This window comes from Canis lupus, chromosome 24 (assembly GCF_011100685.1).
Source record: "Canis lupus familiaris isolate Mischka breed German Shepherd chromosome 24, alternate assembly UU_Cfam_GSD_1.0, whole genome shotgun sequence".
NCBI lineage: Eukaryota > Metazoa > Chordata > Mammalia > Carnivora > Canidae > Canis > Canis lupus.
Genome location: NC_049245.1, coordinates 139,576 through 162,848, shown reverse-complemented (window position 1 = coordinate 162,848; position 23,273 = coordinate 139,576). Strand labels below are relative to the sequence as shown.

The window sequence follows — 23,273 nt, the reverse complement described above, 5'->3', positions numbered from 1 at the left end:
CGGGTGGGGCTTTACTGTCCGGCTTCTCCTGGGGAAGGGGACAGGACCGCTACCTCCAGCCAGCTCCCAGGTTCGCCCCAGTAGCTGTGGACGCCCTCCTGGGCCGCGCGGTGCAGCTGCAGGCACGACTGGGTCAGGCTGAGCACCAGGAAGGCCAGCTGCTGGAGGAGCGGCGACGCGGGGGGAGAAGGAGAGGGCGGCGGGACTCGCGGGGCGCCCACGCTCGGCACTCCCCGCGGCCTCCCCAACCGTCACCCCTGGGCGACCTGCCAGGTGTGAGCGCGTCTGGGCCGGGCGCACACACAAATCCTGAGAGTGTGAGCCGGAGGGTCCCCAGGGCCTGTCCCCAGCAGCTCCGGAGATCGAGCCGTGGCTTCTCAGCCCTGGGCCAAGTAGGGCCCTCGAGGCTCCCGGAGCCCAGCTATGCTCCCCTCCGCGCCGTTGGGCTATGCCCTCCCTCTCCCGTGTCCATTCACTGAGCCCCGGGGGTGGGGCACGGGGTACCCGGGAGCCCGTCCTGTGGGGGCGGGGAGCTCCCCGGGACCCCCAGCTGGAGCTCTGAGGTAAAAACCCCTTCAGGACATCCGTCTGCCTCCTGGGGAGCAGCGGGGCATGGGCTGAGGTCTATGTAAACCAACCCGCTATCTGGGCGCCCACTGTGCCCAGCGCTACAGGGGAGACCTGTGAGCCCCGGTCGGCAAGGGGCGAGAGGACCCACCTCGGGAAGCGCGAGGCGGTGCCACAGGCCCGAGTCACTGTGGAAGGCCGCCACCGACTCCACCAGCGGGGCGAGGGCCAGGCCGCCCCCGGGGAGCAGCTCAGCGTGCAGGGCCACGCTGGACAGCAGCCGTGTAGGACAGTTGTAGAGGACGAAGTGCACGGACACGGCGCTGGTGCCGCCGTCGATCCACCCACTGGTCCTGAGGCCGCTCAGTGCTGCGTGGGCTGCCGGCCTGCAAGGTGGCGCATCAGGGGCCCCGGCCTGCAGCTGCGCACGTGCCCCTGCGGGTGCCCGCCTCCCGCCGCGGCCCGAGGCCGGGGCCTCCCCTACACACGCACGTCTGGGGAGGCCTGGCCCTCTGCCTCCCGTCCTGGGTGCACCCACCGTGGCGCCGGACTGAAGCCCCCTGACCTGTCAGCACCCGGCCGCGGACCACGGCTGCAAGGCGGGTGGCTCATCAGAGCCACGTGGGAGAGGCCTGCCCTGCTCACGAGGCCCCTGAGGACCAGGAGGCCCGTGAGCATCCGCGAGGCACGAAGCCAACAGGACGACTCCCATTAGGCTCCCTGAGCGCCGGCCTTGGGCGGATTCGGGAGGAACGTGGCTCGCTGCTTCCGTGCTCAGGGCCGAGGCCCCGTTAGCAGGCAGCACCGTCTCCGCCACCGCCTCCCCACCCTGCCTTGCCCTGCGATGGGCCTGCCACTGCTGCCGCGACGGACGGACGGACGGGGCGGAGCTGACCCGAGCCCACTGACCTTGTGCTGCCCAGGCTGAGCTCCCATGGCTCCCTGGACCCACAGCCTCTGGAATCCCCAGGGGTCGCAGGCTCCGTCACGGGGGCGCCGTCGGGGCCGCCAACTTCGGGGGGAGGGTCTTCGGGGAGCGCCGGGGCCCGGCTGGGCAGCTGCGGGAGAAACCACTGGTTGGAGGGAGAACCAGACGCTTGGCCCTGTGGCCTGGGGTGCCCGAGCCCCGGCGCCGGCTCCCACACAGCCCACCCTCCTGTCCTGGGCTTCTGCTGAGCCCAGCGGGTCAGGGCTCAGACGTCGGGAGGGCCGCGCAGTGCAACACGACACATTGAGTGCACTTTGAGGAAGCCGACGCCTGAGCAAGAAGCGAGCCCGGGAGAAGGGCCCGAGTGGAGCAGCTTACCTGGCCCGCGCTTCCCGAAGGCCACCGCAGCTGTCTGATTACCAGGGAGCCCAGCAGGTAGCACGTGCCACCAAGGGCCCGGGGCTGGAGGGAGAACAGAGGTGGGCTGGTGGGATGTCGCACGGCCCCCACGGCGCTCCCCGCCAGCCGCCGGGTCAGCAGTCACCCCCACCAACAGGACGCTCTGTGGGATCTCAGCTCCCCTACGGCCTTTGCATCACAGCTGAAGGGCCACCTGGCCTGTTCCCCTAGACCATGCCCAGCGCCGTCCCACGCGACGACACGGGGGCCCGGAAGCCCGCGGGCCCTTGGGCAGCACTGGTCCACTTGCACGTGCATTTTTTTCCGATAAATACAGGACAGGACTGTAGTCGTGTTTCCTCTCCCTTAGAATTCTCTTAATCACACGTCTCGTCTCCAGCTTCCTTCATCGGGACAACACAGCAGATGGCACGTCTAACACAGACGGCCGTCTGGACGCGGCGTGTCCAGTGACGTGTCCTTGCTGAGGCTTTGGGTCCCCCCCCGCCCGCCAGCTGCGAAGAGCCCGGTTCTGGGGGGACCGGAAAGTGCCACGGAGGGCGGCACCCGCACCCTGCGCTCCCCAGAGGTCGCTGCATGGTGTTTGGGGGATGCAGGACAGAATCATTTTATTATTTCTTAAAACAAGGTAGAAAGTGGAAGATAAGCAGGGAATAGGGCTCTATTCTCTGAAATGCGTAACTGGTCACTTTTTCTCAGAATTTAGGGCAAGCCTGGCCTCTTGGTGGAAGCTTCCTGGATGCTCCCCCTCGGTCCTGGGCTGCCCTGCACCCCCGTGCCACAGCACTCTGTGTGCGGATACAGCCCTCTGTCCCCGCGGCCCCAGAGCTCCTGGGGACCCGCCGAGCCCTGCGCCCGGCCTGGCCTGGCCCCCGCAGGTGTGCACCTGACAAGGGTGTGCTAGGTCTCGACTCAGCATCTGCTGGGGAGCCTCTCTCTCTTCCCTTCGCCCCGCCCTGTGCTCTCTCTCTAAAGCAAATAGATAGATCTTTCCAAAAAAACAAGAAAAACAAAAACAAAAAAAACAAAACAACCACCCCAAACCAGAGGGCACCCGGTACTGCACGCTAAGCGTCTGGCAGCCTCGGCCGTCTGTGCCGCGCCCTCCTCTACGGCCCCGGGTGCAGGCGGAGCCCACCTGAGTGCCCGGCGGGCGGGCCGGGGGGGCGCCGCCTCCGTGCAGGCCATCCAGCAGCGTGGTCAGAGTCCAGCCCCACCAGTCTGCCACACTTCCCAGGCCGCCCGAGGCGCTGCTGGCACCCCTGAGCACGAGCAGAAACAAAAAGCGATTATTTTTTCTCGCATATGGATTTGAAGTCCCTGCAGGAGTGAAAGTGAAGCCACGCGCAGCGTGAGGTCCGGCGTGACTCGGGGAGCCCTTCGCCCCCGGGCCGCGGGCGGGAGCGCCGCCCCGTGTGATGCCTCTGCCGTTTGCCCTGCTCGCTCGACCGCCTCCGCCGCGCAGGCACGGGGTGGCCAGTGCAGGGCGGGCACGGGGACAGGAGCAGAGGGCGGGGGCCGGGACCCTCAGCAGGGACACGGCTCGTCCACCACCGCCTGCGGGCACAGCATCGCCCTGCCTCTCCCCGGCCAAGCACCCGGAACAGCCGCCGACCCCGCGGCCAAGACGGCACGAGCGTCGGGCGAGGGGGCGCAGGCCAAGCGGGGGCCGCGTGCGCTGGGAGTCCGTGGGTGCCGGCCGCTTTCTCTCCAGCTCATTTCCGTTGCTCCCGTCAGATACCCGTTTCACCTCCCAACCGGGGGCTGCTTTCGGGAGCACTGAAGCCATTTCAGACTCGTAAAACGGATCATTTTTGCTCACTGGGATGATAGGCTGGGGCCGCGTGCCCCGGGCTGCGCTGCACGCACACGTCAGGAGCGCCAAGCCGCAGCCAAAGGGAGGACGAGAAGGCAAATCTTTAGAGAGCGGACCCGTGTCACCTCCTGGCACGCTCCCTCCCACGCGGCTTCTTGGGAAGGACCCGTGGTAGAGCCAAGGACGCTGTGCCCCTAACGTCCCCACAGCAAACAGCAGTGGGTCCCCGTGGCTCTACGCCCGAGTCTCCCTGAGGATGGGGGGGGGGTGTTTGTTCCAGGCCAAGCGGCCCCCGCCCTGGACCTGTCTGCGCCGCCGGCCACGCACAGGCCTCTCCCAGTGCAGTGGCCTGGCCTGAGCAGCTGCCAAGCGTCCTACCTTGTAAACTCGGTCCGGATGGCGTGATGCAGGGAATGCGCATCCCGGGAGCCCGTCCGGCAGAGGATAAGCAAATGCAGAAGCAGCAGGAGGGTGAACATGCACATGTCTCTGAGAGAAACGAATTTTAAAATCAGCTGTGCGGCCAGACAAAACAGCAGGACCTGTTTCAGACCCGGCCTTTCAACGCCTTCGAAATCCCCGCACGAGTTTTTGTAAAAGGATCATTTTTTTTTTTTCTGCGCATCAATGCCCAGGTTCCCTAGCACCATTTTTATTTATTTATTTTTTAAGATTTTTAAATTTGGGATCCCTGGGTGGTGCAGCGGTTTGGCGCCTGCCTTTGGCCCAGGGCGCGATCCTGAAGACCCGGGATCGAATCCCACGTGGGGCTCCCGGTGCCTGGAGCCTGCTTCTCCCTCTGCCTGTGTCTCTGCCTCTCTCTCTCTCTCTCTCTGTGACTATCATAAATAAATAAAAATTAAAAAATAAAATCTTAAAAAAAAAAGATTTTTTAAATTTATTCATGAGAGATGCAGGCAGAGGGAGAAGCAGGCTCCGTGCGGGGAGCCCGACGCGGGACTCGATCCCGGGACCCCAAAAGGCAGATGCTCCACCGCTGAGCCCCCCGGGCATCCCTCATGCAGGCAAGACCACGCCGCTTGGGGTCGGGTGTGCCCGAGGCATAATATCCGCTTCTTCCTCTCTCTCTTTACGTTGGCCTTTGTCTAGGATCAAGGCTTGCACTCGTTAGTTCATCAAAGGCTGCAAAAATGGCCCGGGCCTAATTCCATCAGTTGTCTTCCTCCAGTAACTAAACACGTCCGTAAGGAGAAACGTTCCCTCTCTCGGTACGTGATTTCACGGGGCTCGGTTCTTCGCCGCCAGCTTTGTAAGAGTCGGTTCCCACGTGTCTGCTGACACCCGCTGACCACATTGCCGGTGTCGCTGCAAACTCAGGGCTTTGGGGACGTCAGATGAGCTCCAACTCGCGGTCACCACGGTCCCCTGATTTCAGGTCGCATCGTCAGTGTTTGGACCGCGAGCCTCTCCAAAGGGGCCTCCGTGTAGCTGGTCATTATTCCCTCGCTCACGATGTGTCCTAGGCTCCCTTTGTCCGTTTCCTGCCACAGACCTGAAGTTGAGAGGCCCAACGGCGCCCGTTTCTTTTTGGTGGAAAATGATATTTGTGGACCAGAATCTAGGTGCCACAGTAGCCAACTGGCCCCGGGTTTCTTTCTAGGCCTCTTCTTGGGGGATAGATGGAGGAAAATAATGGGTTTCCCTTAAAAACAAAACAACAGGGGCACCTGGGGGGCTCAGATGGTTCAGTGTCTGCCTCTGGCTCAGGTCAGGATCTCAGGGTCCTGGGATCGAGTTCCTGCGTCAGGCTCCCTGCTCGGGGGGCGGGGGGGCCTGCTTCTCCCTCTCCCTTCACCCTTCCCCATCCCCCGCTTACACTCTCTCTCTCTCTTAAAATAAAATACTTTTAAAAACCCAACATGATTTCATACCGATCCTTCTGATTCCCACTCAGGACTACAGGTTCTGACTTTCTCGGACTTGAGTCTGCGCCTCCGCCGTCCCGTACCGAGGGCACGAGGATGGCAGGCAAAGACCCTCACTGGCTTCCTCCCATGTCAATGACCAACGCTTCCAACAGGAAACACCATTAGTGGAAACAGCTTTATGACTTTTTCTCTGTCCTTAGGGACCGGGCTTGTAAGGTCAAAGCTTTTAATTTAAAACAATTTTTTTCAGATTAAAAAAAAAATTTTATTTATTCATTTGCAGGGGGCGGGGGCAGAGGCAGAGGGAAGGGGTGTGAAGCTGGCTCCGTGCTGCTGAGCTTGGAGCCCGACGCGGGGCTCGGTCCCATGACCCTGAGGTCATGACCTGAGCCAGGACAGGTCGGACCTCACCCGCCCCAGTAACCGGGGGCCCAGTAGGCTCAGCTGCACCCGCGTGGGGCCGAGCATGGGGCTGGACTCACCACCCTGAGACGGAGACCTGCGCTGATGGCACAGAGCCCCAGGCGCCCCAGTGTTAGGCTGTCTCTATCACAGGAGGCCCGGCGCCCGGGGCCTGTTGCAGGTTTGCGGCTGGCTCCCTGGGACAGGTGCACCTGTGACCGTGCTGGGCCTCCCCAGGTCCCCACAGGAACAGCGGCGCTCACACCCGCTCCACGTATGACACCTCTTCTCCGTGAGCTCCCGCCCCGGCACGGGGCCAAACATCCAGATTCCAGGGCTTTCAATTAGCGATTCCTCATCACGTCCGCATGGACTTTTTCTATGAGCCGTCCACTGGCTTCCTGAGTCCAGTTTCATTCTAAAGACATTGTTGGTCTTTTTCTTTCCAATTTTTTTTTTTGAGCCTCTTTGTACCCGAAGACGAAGCACCGTCGGCTACGATATGTTCCCCATCCTGCAGCCGTTTCCTTACACTACGTGCAGCCTCCTTTGTGACGCAAGGCGTTTGTTCCCTCCCAGGACTTGTATGGTTTGGTTTTCACGTCTAAACGGTTCTCATTCACAATTAACCTGAGTATTTTGTAACAAAAGCCTGCACTTGTTGGGTTTTCCCCACTCCCCTCATGACCGTCTGCTGATTCCTCGTGGAAAACTCCATGCTTTCCCCAGAAGCCGAGACGGCGCCTCCCTCGCTCATGGCGCTGTGACGTTCGGGTGTGGGTTTGGGTCGGCCTCGGGGCTCGTCTTCTGCTGAGTCCCCCGTGCGTGCAGAGCCGCCCTCCCGGGGACGCCCACAGCCTAGGTCACGCGGGGCCCCTCGCTCCACCTCCCGGCTCTTCCTGGCCGGCCCTCGCACTCGTCCCTGCCGAGGGGCCTCAGCACCAACCAGACCCCGCCAAGGGCGAGCAGGGGGCGGAAAGGCGAGGGGTCGAGTGTGAGCTTGCACATGGAGTTCAGAGCTTGAGAGGACACGGCATCCTGCCATCCTGCACAGGTGACCCTGGGCCTCCCGGGGCCGCTCATGCTCCCTGCGCAAGCTCTGGGTGACAGCCCCTGGGGAGCTCGCATGTTCGTGCTGCCGTTCCTCCCCCGCTTGAGGGAACCTCTGCTGCCTTCTCCGCGCACTCGAAGCCGCCAAGTCTCGCATTTTAGGGTCGCAACCTGTCACCTTACTAGGTTCCGCGTCGGTCTGCTCTTCTCGTTTCACTTCGGTGGGATGTTCCGAGCGCCAGGGAGTGGCTTCGCCTCCTGCCGGATCTGCTGTCACTGCCAACCCAGCCCTGCTGGTCCGTTGGTGTCCCCTCCCCTGTGCCTGGGTCCCCACGTGCGCGCCCAGCTCCCAGGGGCTGCCACCCACCTCAGCGCCCGCCGCGTCCGGGTCTGTCGCTGTAGCTTCTGTCTGACGGCGCTGAGCTGGGCAGCGGACGGTGGCCGTGCCCGGCGCAGGTGGCGCACTCGCTGCCGGGCCGCCAACACCTGCGGACAACAGTGCGGTGAGCGGCGTGGATGTGGGCAGGGCTGCTCCCCTGAACCAGGTCGTGGGGGCATGTACAAACCCCTGCCCTGGGACAGCCCTGCGGCCCGTGTCCCTGCACAGGACAGCCTGTACCAGGCTGGGTCAGGGGCCCACACGCCTAAGGAGTCAGAGGCCCGTGTCCCGGGAATCACGGGTGCGGAGCCTGGGCCAGGACGCTCCTCCCTTGCAGCCCATGCAGCACCCTGAGTCCAATAGGGACAGGACCCTGCTGGGTGACGCTGGGTGTCGCAAGGTGCAAGGTGCCGCAGGGCCACAGGCGTCCCAGGCTTGCTGACCTGAGGATGCGACCTCTGTGAGAGACCTGTCCCCTGAGGCGAGGTCACGGAGGGCAAGGAGCAGACCCCGCCCCCACCCCCTGCACCAGCCACGGGGCAGGAAGGGGAGGAAAGACCCAGAAGGTGTGAGGAAGTCAGAGCAGGGGTGTGACCCAGAAAAGGCTACACACACAATAGGAAATGCTGATGCCCCACAGCGGGGGGTGGGGTGGGTGGGGGGGTGGGGGGGTGAGTTTCTTGTGGGTCCACTGAAATGTAAATGACTTAGAAGTTCTCTAAGATCATGGCCCAGAATTCTATTTCTCATTTATTTGCTTCCATATTTTAAAATAAGCTCATGTTCTTGATACTCTGGTGTCTTGGTGGGGGGGATGGAGGTGAGGAGGTGGGTCTCATGCGGCCCCATCGCGAGGCACATGTGAAGGAGCATCAGAAACTAAATGCACTCAAAGAAGCAAATCAAATCTGAGCCCGAAGAGTCAATTCCAAGGGGCTGGGTGAAGCTGGAAAGCGACGCGGACACGACGCGGACGGTGGCCTCACCTCCTCCTTCTGGCTCGCACAGTGGGGCGGGTGGGGCCTCGCACGCGCTTCCAGTTCAGGGCCCAGGTCCTTGGTGGCCGCATGCAGAGCCTCAGTGAAGAAGTGCGGGTCGTGTCTCCTCCTCCAGGCAAAGCCCAAGGCCAGGAGGCTCACCTGGAGGGAGAGACCCCGACAGTGCATCCCATCTCCCTCGACCAGTCGGCCCCCCCGGGATCTTACACGACCCAGTGTCGTCTGCCTGGGAGTCCCCAGCTGGCCACTCCCCAGGCCAGGCTGGGCCAGAGCCTCCGCTCCCTGTGGCCCTGTGTCCCTGGGTGAAAAATGGGTTGGAGATGCCCCCGCTCCCCGCCCCCCACCCCGTCCGGGGATGTGTGCGAGGACCAACGAGCAGGCCCCAGGCAGCAGGGTGCAGGCCCTGCCCCCCGAGCTCCTCCTTATGCTCAGTCACATGTGAAGGGATGTAAGGATGCATCACGCGCAGCCCCCACCCCGGCTGATGCAGCCACTCCGTGGGAGCCCCCCCGGCCCCCCTGCTCACCAGCAGCGGCTGCGTGACCAGCACACAGCACAGCACAGAGGCGGCCAGCAGGTACAGCCAGCGCACACACTGCGTCGGGTTGAACCTGTCCGCGGGAGAGAGCAGCTGTCAGCGCTGCCTGGCTGTGCGTGGGTGGCGTGGGGGGGGGGGCGCTGCGGGGAGGGGGGGGGCAGCGTGGAGCTGGGCGCCCTGTCCGCTGTCCGTCCCTCTGTGCAGCGGACGGAGGTCTATGGGGAGGGGCAGGAGGCCACGTCACCCCGGGGAGGCTCTATGGGGAGGGGCAGGAGGGCACGTCACCCCGGGGGGGGGGGGGGCGCTGCTGAGCCACACAGGGACCGGGAGAGCAGAGGGGCGGGCACTGGGGGCAGGGGCAGGGCGGGGCGGGGGGGGAGGTTGTGGGGGAGGCTCCAGGGTAATGAGGCCGATAGGGCTTGCATCTGCGGAGCACTGAGCAGGTGCCAGGCGCCGAGCCCGGGATTTCATCTGCTTCTCCTAAACCCTGTGACCTGTGAATGTCCCCATTTCACAGCTGAGCAAACCGAGTTGCAGAGAAGTAGGGTTTCTGTTTGTTTTTTAAGTCCCCTGTCATCACGTGAATGACTTTGTGCATTTGAAGAAAAGAGTCGGGGAGAGCAGGACGTGTCCCGGTTTTACAGCTGCCCTCCCCTCCCGGGGCCCCAGGGCATGCCGAGCCGCCTGGGGACCAGATGGAGAGGCCACCGTGCGGAGGGACCGAAGCAGAACCGTGGTGCCGGCACGCCTGGCCCAAGCCCGGCTCCTTGGGTGTGAGGGTCCTGCGGTCTCTTGTGACAGGGGCTGCATCCGCGAGCCCATGGCCCAGCTGCCCCGTGGGGCCTGTCGACACATTCCCCACCCAGGGCCGCGGGAGGGAAACACGGGAACCGAACTGGCAGCAGCCATGGGGCCCTCACGTTGCGCCCCAGACATGCTGGGGTTTTTTTACTAAGCGCCAGACTCTCCATCCAAGGACCTGAGGCTACCTGAAGGCCGTGCACGCTCACCTGTATCCTAGAAACGCCGTCCCTAGGCCACAGGCCACGGACACCGTCCCGCAGAGGACCCATGCCGCGGAGCCCGACCAAGGCAGCAGGGCCCACGGCCAGCGGAGCACAGCGACTCCTCCAAACCCGCTGCTGGCTGCTGCAGGAGAGCAGGGAAGAGGCATCACCTCCAGCCACGCGTGCGGCTGGTGCCCTGTCCACGGGAGGGCCATGGGCGTGGACATGAACGGTTCCTGAGTGGCTCGGAAAGGTTTCCAGAGATACGGACCCTTAACTGGCCAGACAGAGTGAAGCGGGGTGCCTGCCCCGCGTGGGTGGGCCGTGGCCAGCGGCAGGCAGCCTGCGTGAGCGCGGCCCCACTGCCTCACGTTCTCAGGGCACGGTGCTTCTTACACCCGGATTTCCGCCTCGGATGCCGCCACGGTCTGCGCCCCTTTACAGGTTTCATTGTGCCCGCGAGGGAGGAGGGGAAGAAGGGGGAGGGAAGGGATGGAGGGGAGGATGGGGGGGAGCAAGAGATGGGGAGGAGGAGGTGGACCAGGAGAGGAGCGGAGGATGGGAAGCGAGGAGCAGGGGAGGGGAGGGGAGAGCAGGGCCACGCAGAGCAGGCAGGACCGTGTGGAGGCAGCCGCCTCTTGCAGGGCCCGGGGGGCACGTTCTGGGGAGCGGAGCACGTGGTCACAGGCCCCCCAACATCTCGTGTCTGCAAGAGGAGGCGGCGGGAGCCCCGCCACTCAGGGGAGCAGCCCGGGCACGTGAGGGGCAGGAGGAGGCCTGCCGGCCTGGAGCGAGGAGCACCCGCGGGGAGGCTCCAGGCAGGAGGCTGCTGTGTGCGCGGTGGGGCCGAGCTCAGCGGTTGTCCTTTCCCCCGACCTCCACGGCCTGCTGGCCTTTGCGCCCACATGCGCCCAGTGCGCCTGCTGGGCTGTCGGTGCCAGTCGCCCTCCCCGCTCCCCGGGACGGGCCGCAGACCCCGGCGCCTCCGCCGCCTGCGCCCCCCGGCTGACCCGTGTCCACACCCGCGCCCGAAGCCAGCGCCGAGGACCTCGGGCACCTGGAGCTGGGGGCTCGCTGCTCCCCCCGCAGGCACCTGCACCCGCCCCCGCCCCAGGCACCCCGTGCCAGCGCTGACCGGCTGCCCCCTCCCCACCCCCGGCTCCCTGCCGCAGCTGTAGCGGGTCACCCTGCGGCACAGCCAAGGTGGCCGAAGAGCCAAGGGCAGCGGAGAGTCCCTCCTGACCCAAAGACGCGACCAACCCACGTAAGTGAGCGCCCGCCGGCCGGGAACGCCCGGGACGCGGGAACCAAAGCTTCGCGTGTGGTCAGAGCGTCCGGCCTCCTGGGCTCCAGCTCCCACTGCGGGGCCCCGCGTCTCCCAGGAGCCCCGGGTGCAGGAGGGCCCGGCCCTGCACCCCAGCCCGACGTCACTGGACCCCCGGCCCCGACGTCACCGCGCCCCCGGCCCGACGTCACCACACCCCGGCCCAGACGTCACGCGCCCCGGGCCCGATGTAACCCCACCCCCGGCCCCGACGTCACCGCACCTGGCCCTGACATCACGCGCCTGCGGCCCCATGTAACCCCACCCCCGGCCCCGACGACACTGGACCCCCGGCCCTGACGTCACTGCATGCCCGGCCCGATGTAACCCCACCCCCGGCCCCGACGTCACCGTCTGCACCTTGAGCCCCGGGGCTCCCCTTCTCCCTCCGAGCGCGCTGGGCGGCGTCAGCTCCCAGGTCCTCCCGCTCAGGGGGCGGACACCCTGCACCGTCACCCCGGGCCGCCCTCCTGCAGGCCCCGCTGCTCCCGGAGACAAGGCTGCCCTGCAAGGGACGGAAGAGGACGAGGCCGGGCTTGCGGGCTCTCTCCGGAGCTGGGCCGGCGTCTCCCGGGGACTCAGCCCGCGGGGCCGAGGTGGGGGTGGGCGAGGCACGGGCAGCCCGGGACCAGCTCCTCCGCGTCTGCCGGGGTGGTCGGCGCCCCAGGCAGTACGGGGTGGCGGCAGCCAACAGGGAGAGACGGAGCGGCCAGAGCGGGTCCGGAGCGGCTGACAGCCCCAGGCGGGGGAGCAGGGCCCAGGGGCCCGACCCGGAGGGAGGGGGCGCTCGGCAGGCAGGCGGGGGCTGCAGAGCACAGGGAGCCACGCGCCCCGCCTGGCCCAGGCAGGCCCCGAAGGACAGCAACGCGACGCTCGCCCGGCCTCAGAGGCGCCCCGGGCCCAGCCGGACCTGCTCGTGGGCACGTGTACCGGGCTGAGCCCCCGCGGCCCTGGCCCTGCCGACCCACGACCCCCAGCCCGACCCCCAAAGTGCCTCTGCCGGTGGGTGCGTGGCCCTCCCGACTCTGGCCCACGGCCCCTCTGGTGCGGCCTCCACGGGGCTCCCCTGCGGTCCGGCCTGCTGGGCCCTGACCCCGGTTCGCGAGCTCCATCCCCGCCCGGGCCTGGCCCGCCATGTCCAGAGAGACCCGTCAGGACGGCGACAGGACCAGGCCAGCCGCCTGTGCTTACCTCGCGCCTCTTCCCTGCCTCTGCCGTTCCTCCACGGGGGTTGGGGCCTGATGATAAAGGGGTCCAATGGCGGTGTTCACCCAGGGACTCCAGGTTCTCTGGGAGAGCCTCCTTCAGGACACAGCCTCCCCACGGCCCCGCCGGGCCGAGCTGGGCCTCCCCGAGACACAGGACACGCGGCCCGTGAGCCCTTCCCCGTGGCTTCCCAGCTGGGGCTTGGCGGGGTCGCAGCCTCTCCCCTTGCCGTTGCCTGATTTCCCGGCTGCTCTCCACATCCACTCACCCGGAGCTGCCCCCAGGAGCGGGGAGCGGGACTGGCAGGCATTCACGCGGGAAGGTCCGCCAGCGTCCTGCACAAGGGAGGCGGCCGTCAGGGCGGGCGCCCCACGACGCAGGAGGACCGGGGAGCAGGGCACGTGCACAGGCTGCCGTACCTGGCTGAGCCTGAAGAGCAGCGACAAGAGTTGTGCCCCGGGAGAAGCCAGCAGGGTGCCCAGGAGGCCCGTCCACAGGGACCCGGCGGACGCAGCATCGGGGGCGCTGAGGGCCCACGCCAGCTGTAGCGAGGTGCTCAGGTCACCAGAGTGCGTTGGTGTCATCGCACGGGCTTTAAGGTGAGCACACCGAGCTCTCTGCTGGATGCGCTGCCGGACGCCTATCTGAGGATCCCTCACCAGGGTCCCAGCAAAGGGGAGGCCCGCGAATGGCCATGAGGTCACCATAAGAGGCGAGTGTGAGTATTTCCACCTCCCAAGAGTCGTGCTGCGCTTCTGCAGGAGAGCAGAGCCCCTAGCCCCTCCTCCCCCCGCCTGCCACCAGCCGCCCATGCGGATTCTGAGCAGCGTCTGCGTCACATGCGGCGCAGTCAGGCCACATTGCCAACCGCAGGCGGGCATCCCCTGGGCAAGTATGGCCTTCGGAACTCCTTCCTTGCTGCTTCTGGCCGGAGGATTTGTAAAATCTGAATTAACTGGCAGCCTTATAAACAGCCTAGCAGCACGCTCTGGGAAGCCCAGGCTGCTGCGCCCCTCGGGGGCTCAGGAGGGCGTGCTGTGCGCTGCGGTGGTCGGGGAGGAGGCCCGCCGCCCAGAGAGCACCCCGCCTGCACCCAGGCCAGCGGCCGTGCATCCCCTCTGGGCGCTCGAATCACGGCCTCCCCCCGCCCCCCCACCCCGCTTAGGCCCTCCTCCTAGGACTGTGAGCCCGCGGATCCCTGGGCTGAGCAGGAGTCACACCGTGAGTCTGGGAGTCGGAAGCCACTTCCAGAAAACGTGGCGCCCCCCACCTGCTCCTGTCCTGCCGCCGTGACCAGGGCAGTGAGACACGCGTAGGCACACAGCAGGGCAAAGGCCACGGTGAGGCGTGCCGTGGGCAGGAAGCCGCTGGGGGAGGGCCGGCTGTACACGGAGGTCCACACGTGGAAATCCTCCAGATACTCTGTGAACTTGCAGTACAAGAGCTGCAACAGACCGCGAGAGGGACGTCCGCTGATGCGGGGGGTCGCCCCGACGGCGGGAACTCCGGGGGGCAGCCATCCCGGGGTGATGCTGCTAGCCCACCGGCGGGACGCTGGGCCGTGCTGGGTGCTCGGGCCCCCAGGCCCCCCCGCCCTGCGCCCGGGCCCTGCTGTGGGCTGGTGCCTCCGAGCTCCGGGATGAGCCGTCGCTGGCTCTTGTGCCACCCCTGAGGGTCCACAGTCCATGTGCCCACAGGCCCCCCCGTTCCCAGCACGCTCCCCACGGCCGGGAGCGCGCCGGCCACCCGGGCTTCAGAGGCCTCAGCGAATGTGCAAAATGCGCACGTGCAGTTACACCCGTGTAAAGCACACTGGCGTACAGGGCGGATGGGGCCATGGGCAGAGCAAGTTCCATACGTGGCGTTGCTGTGGCCCCTCGTGCTTCTGCCCCCGGTCCCACCCTTGCTGCTTGCTGGTCATCCGGGGCCCGGGACACACAGGGCACCCATCCTAACAGGCGGCCCCCTGGGCGCCGCAGGCCATGCACGGCTGTGAGTTCGGTGAAATGTCCTCACGGGCAAGGTCGGCACCGTGCTCAGTGACGGCGGCAAGGACCGTCCCTCGGCGGTGGGCTGCTCGCTGGGCGCGTCACGCTAACCGCAGTGCGGGTCAGAGCGTCGCCGCAGGGGGATGCGGCCCAGCCTCGTGTCGTGCCAGCAGCCCCCCACCTACCTTCCAGAAGCCGAGGCCCCGGCGCAGGCTGCCCAGCTCCCACGCTGTGTGGCCGTCCCGCCCGCTCGCCGCCAGCCAGCACTCAGCGGGGAAGAGCCAGCTGTGCCCGGGCCCGGCTGCCAGCTCCTTCACCATGATGTGGCTCACGTACCAGGCCGGGGCGGGCCCACGGCTGTCGTGCCAGAGGCAGATCCTCCGCAGCGGGCCCAGCAGAGCGGGGACGCTGAGGACACAGCGGCACCAGGTCAGGCCGGGGTGTGGGCGGTGGGGCCTGGAGCATGGTGATTCCCACCCTCGGGGGGCCTCGGGCATGTCAGCCCACGTGCGCCTCGCAAGGGACCTCTGGGGCCCCTCCGGAGCCTGGGGCATGGGCAGGGAACCCCGCAGGCCCCCGGGCCCCTCAAAGCAGGTGCCTGGCTGCGCCGGGCGGGAGCACATGCAGCTCCTGTACCTGCCGGCCCCCCTGAGCCCCGTCGCTTCAGGGCCTTCGTGCACCTGCCCCCGGCGTGGATGAGCCTGCAGGAGACCCCTCTGGGGGACAGGACCCTGGCGCCCGATGCACCTGGGACACAAGCTCTCCAGGAGCAAGGGCGCCGAGGGTGGCTCCTCCACACCTCGGGGCCCAGCGGGGCCGATCTTGGGTCAGTGGCCCCACCTGTCCAGCTGCTCGGGCTCCGCACAGACACGTGTCCACTCTCCCCAAGGCAGGAGAGCGGGGTCAGGGCTGTGAGGAGCTGGGCACCCCCCCTTGCCGTGCGCAGGGGGCTCCCCTCCGCGTCAGCACACAGGAACGACCGCGTAAACCCACGTGCACACTGGTGCTCCCCCCGGACTCCTGCCTTGGCCACCCCATCCTCACGGGCCTCGCTCACCTCAGGACAAAGGTGTGCCTGGAATTCCTTTCAAACAGGGGCTGCTCCGGACAGTAGAGCTCCCGGGGTCCTGAAAGCCCATGCTCCCCACATAAGACGATGTAAACCTCAGAGCAGAGACACAAGGGTAGGACTTTGAGGTCCTGGACACCCCACACTATGCTGTTCCGGAACCTTCCTGGAAGGCCGAGGACCACAGCACAGCCCTGCCCCTGGCCACTGCCCTGCACTCTCCCGGGACAGACCCCGGAAGCAGCGCCTGCCCGCATCAGCCGGATTCCAACATGTTTGATCTAGAAAAGCCAGAGACGGCCGCTCAGGTTCACGGGGGCACGTGCAGGTCTCAGAGGGAGAGGGCGGGTGCAGGCGCGTCACCCTCCCGGGCTCACGGGGGCCGTGGCTGGGACCAGGGTGGCCGCGGGCCCTGCAGCCTCGCATCCCAGCCCCGGGGCTGCCCATTGCACACCGGGGCAGCTTCTGTGGCCCAGAGACACGATTCTGAGGCCTGCAGCTCATTAATCTTGTCTCCAGGAAAGCTGCTTACTTATTTCCAGTTTTTAAAATCCTCCCCCATCGCAAAGTACAGCTTCCCTTGAGAAGTTTCTAGATCTTGTTTCAATCAACAGTCTCTAGTCTCGTGGAGCTGCTTTGGGGCACGTGAGGTGGAGGTTTAATAGGGCTTTTTGCAAATGGTCCCTGCCCCTCCCATGGGACCTCCCCCGTCATGCTCAGCTCGGGATGCGCCCCTGTGCACCGTCCACCTGCCTCACACGGGGCAGGGCGTGCGGGCTGGATGTCCGGGCTGTTCTCCACGGAGAAGATGGAGAGGGACAGGTGTTCGGGGTGGCCCCGCGGGTGCAGAGGGCTCACACAGGCATGAGCGAGGGAGAGTGGGACAGTGGGAGAGGAGGGGGACAATGGAGCAGCCGGTCGGGCCAGTCCACGCTGGGCACGTCTGGGGCCATCCCTCGCGCCATCCGCAGCCTTGTACCCCTGTACCGTGCGGCTCCCGGGGCGACCGGCTCACCTTGGCGCTACAGCGGGTGGGAGAGCGGAAGCCTGTGTCCACGACAACCGCGTACAGCTGGTGGCCGGGTGGAGCATCTTCTTGCAGAAAAATGTAACCGGCTTTCTTTCTCTCATGACAATCTACCCGTCTGCTTTTAGTAACCAGAAGCGCATAAAGAATTGTAAAAACTACGATCAAAACACCGGGGAGCAGGTTCTCCGGGTGTCTGTGAACGAAAGGAGAGGAATAAGTAGTGAATCATGAAAATAAACATTCAGGCAAAGACTAAGCAACTCCCCCTACACCGGCTCGCACTCGCACACCCACACACGCGTGCTCAGAGGCCCTGAGTCTTCACCAAAGTGTTTGTAGATTGTTGTCCGTTTTGTAACCGGAGAAGACAGTGGATTCTGGCCTGGGGAGGAGGCCAAGAAGGGGAGGGCGCAGGGCATGGTGTGGCCTCTGCATCCCTGTGTGCTTGGGCGCTTTCTTGATGACACACAGTCAGAGCATGGGTCCCGCTGGCCACACGAAGACTCAGGGGTATGACGTCCATAAAGCGCTTGGACATCGGGTGTGATGAACACCCCCTCCCTCCCGCCAGACCCTGCCCACCCGCCCCGTCCCTCCCACCTTCCACGGTCGGGCTGATTGCCCCCCACACACAGGCCCTCGCCTCCTGCTCCCAGGGCCACAGCTGGCCAGGGGGTCACCGACCCCTCCAGACCCACGGAGCAGGGTCCGCTTCGCGTCCCTGGTGCAGGACCCTAACCTGGAGTCTCACGGGCCTCTGACTGGGCTTCGCAGGGCGGGAGAGGGCTGGTGCTGGGCCGATGCTGTGCTGCCCCTGCCTGACTTGGGATGTTGCCCTTTACGTGGGGGTCCCCGGGGCTGCCCCTCTCCTTGCCCCCCCCCCCCCTCGTCATATCCCAAAACACCGTTGAACAGCTGTCCCGAGTCCCATCACCGGATGCCTGGTGACCTCGCAGCCCCCACACCTGTGGTATCAGGGATCCACTCACTGGTCTACAGAGTTATCTACTCTTTGGTGACTGGTTAAATAATATGGTCCAGCGGGATCCCCATTACGTCAGCATAAGGGGGAGGAGCCTGACCCAACGCTCATCAGGAAACGCAGCCTCTGCCATCTGTATTCACTCAGCAAACAGCGCTCAGTGCTGCCCTGAGCCAAGCCCATCCGTGGTCCATGTGGGGGGCGAGCAAGGGCTCCTGCCCCCACAAGCTCACCCTCTACTTACTCATGCTTCAGAATCCAAATATGCTTGTTCTGTATAAAACCATAGCCCAAGAAATGAGCTTGAGTTGCAATCTATTATCTAAAACGGGACACATTTGGGGCACCCAGCTCCTCAGTTGGAAGAGCGTGTGTCTGCTGATCTTGGGGTTGTGAGTTCGAGTCCTGCATGGGGTGTAGCGATTACTCCAGTAAATAAACAGGCGCCTGGGGGGCTCAGTTGGTGAAGCATCTGCCGTCAGCTCAGGTCACGATCCCAGGGTCCTGGGACCGAGCCCCATGTCGGGCTCCCCGCTCAGCTCGTGCTCACTCGCTCTCTCTCTCAAATAAATAAAGTCTTTTAAAAATTTTTAAAAATAAATAAACTTTAAAAATAATAAAGACAGCTCCCTTCTGTTTGGAAGAGAAAGAGGGAGCTACGGACATGCGTAAACCAGGCTGGGCGCACCACCGTGTCCCCGGCGACAAGAACAGCCCTGTCAGTGTGGACCCACAGGCTAAAAAGGATGCGGACATTCTCACGTTTCTGCGTCTCCTGCCCGTGGATGGAAGGACAGACGCCATATGATATTCATGGAAGATTATCTACTCATGTGGGCCGGCCAGGATGCAAACCAGCGACAGCGACATGGGCTTCGGGCATCTCAGGAGGACACGTGGGCTCCCGCGGGGGCAGCGGCGCAAGTAAAACTTACTGTTCTCCAGAAAACGGAGCTCACCTCTGCAGCTCGGAAATGTCACTCGCTGAGAAAGTGGCATTCGGGCTTCTTCTCGAGATGGACACGGGCGCCAGGCGGTCATGGCTAGGAGGGAGACGTGGGCTGGGGCACCAAGCACGGGCCGAGAGTGGCGTCTACAGCATCATGTACGCGGGTGGAAGGAGGGCCAGAAGGGGTGCCGGGGGCTGGTAATCGCGACTTCATGCAGATGCCTCAGTCTCCACACCCCGCAGGCTCCAGCCCGGCCCCGCTGGGGGCAGACGCATGGCCACCAACCAGACTCCCACCAGCACCCGAACGCCAGTCCCGGGCTACAGGCCCCCGTCCCGCCACTCCTTCCGTGACAACTGCTGGGAGGCCGATTCTTAAGGTTTTAGTAAAACCTACTTGTCTCTCATTATCCTGGGAGCAGGGCCCATACGCTGGTCACTCCTGGGCCTCCGGCCCACAGACCGGTGCCCGCGGACGGCAAGACATAATAGGGAATAAATATGTCAGCGCACTGATGATTACTTTGATATCAAACTGAACTTCTGAGCCACGACCAATAGGGTCGATGTGTCACTAGCCAGGACACCGGATAAATTAAAAAACACAACAGAAGAGCAGCAGCGAGACGTGCCGATGTGGGGTAGGACCTGGACCTATCGGGTGCCGCAGCCCCCGATTCTTTGTAAGAAGGAAGTGACTATTTCCATTCCTAAACGTGCCCGGTCACTGTACCCGCATCTGGGGGAGGGGTCACGGCAGCGCCCCTGACGGAACGGTCAGCTTGGCCGCTGGATGATGAACAGCGTCTGCTCCAGCCGTGCGACCCATGCACCCAACTCGCCGGAGGCTGACATGGTCCACGGGGACCGTGCGCACATGGAGTTTGCCCCGGCAATCACATGTGAGCTGGGCTCTCCGCAGACAAGCGGTGGAGATGGCAGAGGCCGCATGGCTGGAGGGCAGCCACGGCGGGCGCCACCGTCCACCCAGCAGCGCGCTTCGACAGACTTGGGGACGCGGGCCGCAGCCGTCCCCTTGCAGGGGGCACCCAAGAGCACTGGACAGCCAGACCTGGCTCTCCTGGAGGCTCCTGTACCGAGGGCACTAGGCTTGCGGACTGGGCAGGGGCGCACGAACCAGGTTCCCAGGAACCCACGGCCAGGGAGGCTCCAGGGACCCGGCCCCACGCCGAGGAAAACGCGGTCGGCTTCTAAAAACCTCGGGTTTGTCCGCAGCAGCACGTCTGTACCTGCAGTTCACTTTCCCTGGAGACACTCCTGGCTGTGGGGAGGAGCTCGCTGGCCTCCACTCTCCGGCTTCCCAGACGACGCACTGCAGCCAGTGGAAGCGCACAGTGTAGTTCACGGCCTTGGCTGAGTATCTGTTCCGAGGGCTTCTGTCATAGTCAGCATCCAATAAGGATAAATAGCCCAAGCTGAGGTCTAAAGGGAGAAAATAAAATGTAATAAATACAACCTGAAGGTTGCAAGGTGTAATGTGTTCCAAAAGCCACTGGAGGAGTGGCCAGTGCCGCGGAGAGCAGTGGAGCAGGGCATGGGAGGCAGGGGGCAGGGGCAGAGGGGCCGTGGGGCAGGGAGCAGGGCATGGGGGTGCTGGGGGCGGGGGCAGCGGGGCGGGGTAAGAGTCATGTGGCCACTTCCTCTCCCAGATTATTTAAACTGTGCAGCAAACGGGTGCAGACAAGCTCCCCCGCCTGCCCTCCCACGGCCAGCAGGGTGTCGGATCCGTGTGCCTCTCTTCCGGGTGCACCCAGGTCCCTCCCCACCCTGATGGGGGAGGGTGAGGCAGGGAGGCCCCACAGGAGAGGCAGCAGCAGCACCTGGAAAGTGGTGGGGGGGGGGGGGGGGGGGGAGGAGGTGAATGGGCTCGGGCCACACCCAGGTGTGCACCTGCCGCTCGATGCCTCCGCCACGACTGAAGCAAGGCGCTGCCATCCACACGAACCTTAGAACAGCCCTTGTCACCACGAGAGCAACTCAGACTGACAGGACTGGGTCCCTGGACGGCTCAGTGTGCTGGGCGCCCAGCTCCTGGTTGCAGCTCAGGTCCTGATCCCCCTGGTCATGGGATCGAGCCCCTTGTCGGGCTCTGTGCTCAGCAGGCAGTCTGCTTAGACTCTCTCCACCCCCTTCCCTCCTAGCTTATGCGCATGCTCACTCGCTCTCTCGAATAAATAAAAAAATCTCTTTAAAGATTTTTAAAGTAAAAATTAAAATTAAAATGAGGAGACCTCGCCCACTGACCTCTCAGAGGCCCAGCAGGTATATGCAGGTGCACGGGCTGCTCATCCCAGACGTAGACCTTTTTCACAAGAAAAGCAGAAGGAGTGGGTTTCTCGGAGAACCTGGAAGGGAAGACAAAGCCCCAGTGTCCAGTCGTGTTTTGCTTTCTCCCCTCAAAGACCTCCACCAGACGCTTTTGTGCAAAGATCCCTTTGACGACGAGGACACAGGTGGGGACGCAGCTGCGCTCACTTCACAGCACCACTGGGCACCACCCCTCGTGGCGCCGCAGAATAAAAACCTCTGAATGAAACACAGACTTGGGAGGAACACGGTAGCTCCGCGGGCTCAGGAAGGTGGCAGCCAGGCAGCCTCCCCTGCTGGGGACAGTGGCCGCGGCCTCCGGGACGGCAGATGGCAGACGGCGGACGGTGAGCCCCACAGGGCCGCTGGGAACCGTCTACCTGTGTCTGTGTGACTTAAAGAATTAAGTGAAAATGCAAACGGAGAGAAGCGGCCTGCCCCAGGTAGCGGCCCCGCTCACGTGGCAGGATGAGGGTGGAGCCACAACACACACCGAGCCCAGGCGGCAGGCGGTGTGGACGGCGCCCCGTGGGAGGCGCAGCTGGCGGAGGGGCCCGCTCGGGCAGGGGGGCGCTGGAGGGAAGCTTTGTCGGAGGCCCGGGGACCCGGCCCTGTGACTGCGGGATCCCAGGACACCCTCCCCACTGGCCAGCTGCTCAGCATCCCCTCTCGATCCACTCACGAACTGGGCCTACCTGAGCCTCGCAAGCTCAGTATCGTGGGGAAGGGGATTCATTAGCAAACCTCCTTCTCAGATACATCGGTTTGAACACATTTTTTTTCCATTAAAAAAAATAAATAAAAAGTAGAATTCTGACCCAGGTCTACACTGGAGAGAGAACCGGATTCCGCATGGGGCCGCCTGTGCGGTAACAGACGCTCAGGTATTTCTTCTTCTAAGCTTAGCAGGCAGGAGCCACATCTCAGAGGAGACAGCGTGCGGCTCCTTCCGTGAGCCAGTGACCACGTCACGTAGGGCCATTGGACGACAGCGTCTTGACTGCGTGCAGAGTGGGTTTCCCTCCCTGCTCTCGGAGACGCTCTTGCTGCGGCCTGGCTCCGGGGTGGCGGGGTCCCCCCACCCCAGCCCGGGCAACGCACCTCACCAGCACCATGACCGGGAAAGCTCCTGACGGGGGCCTAAAAAACTCAATCCTTATGTGCAGGGACTCCCGGGGGGTCGCAGCGCCCGTGAACTCATGAACGTTCACTCTGTCCCGAAGCAGCACAAACGCTGTCCTGGTTCTTCCGTTGTCCTGTCACCAAATGGAAAGCTCGGTCAGCAAAATCGGCCTCTGCAAAAGTAGAGGCAGGGGAAGCGGGTCAGCGCGGCCGGCGCGACCCCGGGTGCTTGCAGGGCCCTCACCAGGCAGCCTTCCTCCCCAAACTCCACGGCCACGGGCGCCCTCAGCCGCCAGCCGCCGACGGGCCTCCTGCTGGAGCAGCCGAACAGGGATGCGGAGACCACCTGGCCAATCTGCGGAGACAAGAGCCCCGAGGTCCGGGGTCGTGCTGTGCACCCGCCGGGAACCGGCCAAGACGGCAGGGCTGCGGCGCCGCTGCTTCGCTCGGGCGAGGACCCTCACGACACTGATCATTTCCAAAGCCCTTAAAGCAGTTTTTTGCCCCGACAGGAGAGAGAGGCAGAGGGGGAGAGACTCCCAGGTGGACTCCCCGCCGCGTGCGGAGCGCCCTGCGAAGCTCAGTCCCACGATCCCGAAATCAGGACTTGAGCCAAAATCAAGGGTCGGACGCTTCCCGAGCTGAGCCACCCACGCACCGCGGCGCTTCTTCTCCTTCCCTGAGGAGCAGCAGGAAGGCAGATTGCGGGCGGCCAGGAAGGTACAGAAGGATGCACAGACGGAGTGGAGCGGCTGGCCCGGAACGGCGGCGCTCGGAGGCCCCGCCGGCCCCACCGGGGGAGCCACGTCGGAGGCCGTGTCCGTGCGCCAGCCATGTACACCCAGGCTCCTGGGGTCTTGTGCAACATCTTCCAAAATCGCCAAAGTTCCCCAGCTGACGTCACTTTATTTGGCTACACAGGGATCATCGGAATTCACTTAAATCGTCGGTGAGCTGTAGCTCCCCGTTGAACGTTTAGGAACGACTCTACCGGGGTTATCACTAATAATGTTTTGAATAAAAAAAAAATCGTGCTTTGAATGACTCTTCCCTCGCTTCCTCTGGATTCCTGCAAGCACAGCAGCAGGTCCGGCATCTGAAGCTCCGCGTGAGCTCTGCTCGGGGACCATGCACCACGGACACCTGCTTGCCGCAGCTCCTTGGAGGGGAGTCCCTTTGGAGCGTTACACTGCTGCACCTTAAAAAAAATTATTTTGGGATCCCTGGGGAGGCTCGGGGGTTTAGCGCCTGCCTTGGGCCTAGGGCGTGACCCTGGGGTCC

The 23,273-nt window shown here is 64.3% G+C and overlaps 1 protein-coding gene across 1 annotated transcript in view; it reads right to left on the bottom strand.

Annotated features, from left to right (window-relative positions):
* LOC119877460 (polycystic kidney disease protein 1-like 1) overlaps window positions 1–23,273 on the bottom strand; it is a 79,964-nt gene that overhangs the window by 13,449 nt on the left and 43,242 nt on the right. The window contains exons 28-50 of the mRNA XM_038571395.1: window positions 22,237–22,347; window positions 21,972–22,126; window positions 20,808–20,908; window positions 19,793–19,985; window positions 18,553–18,636; window positions 16,597–16,804; window positions 15,570–15,676; window positions 14,698–14,920; window positions 13,795–13,968; window positions 12,944–13,066; window positions 12,793–12,859; window positions 12,510–12,556; window positions 11,679–11,823; window positions 9,998–10,136; window positions 8,976–9,060; window positions 8,438–8,590; window positions 7,440–7,558; window positions 4,110–4,220; window positions 3,054–3,177; window positions 1,874–1,957; window positions 1,477–1,625; window positions 719–953; window positions 54–158 (exon numbers count right to left, since the gene is read on the bottom strand). Of these exons, the coding sequence (XP_038427323.1) occupies window positions 54–158; window positions 719–953; window positions 1,477–1,625; window positions 1,874–1,957; window positions 3,054–3,177; window positions 4,110–4,220; window positions 7,440–7,558; window positions 8,438–8,590; window positions 8,976–9,060; window positions 9,998–10,136; window positions 11,679–11,823; window positions 12,510–12,556; window positions 12,793–12,859; window positions 12,944–13,066; window positions 13,795–13,968; window positions 14,698–14,920; window positions 15,570–15,676; window positions 16,597–16,804; window positions 18,553–18,636; window positions 19,793–19,985; window positions 20,808–20,908; window positions 21,972–22,126; window positions 22,237–22,347 (3,042 nt within the window). The remainder of the gene's footprint in view (window positions 1–53; window positions 159–718; window positions 954–1,476; window positions 1,626–1,873; window positions 1,958–3,053; window positions 3,178–4,109; window positions 4,221–7,439; window positions 7,559–8,437; window positions 8,591–8,975; window positions 9,061–9,997; window positions 10,137–11,678; window positions 11,824–12,509; window positions 12,557–12,792; window positions 12,860–12,943; window positions 13,067–13,794; window positions 13,969–14,697; window positions 14,921–15,569; window positions 15,677–16,596; window positions 16,805–18,552; window positions 18,637–19,792; window positions 19,986–20,807; window positions 20,909–21,971; window positions 22,127–22,236; window positions 22,348–23,273) is intronic.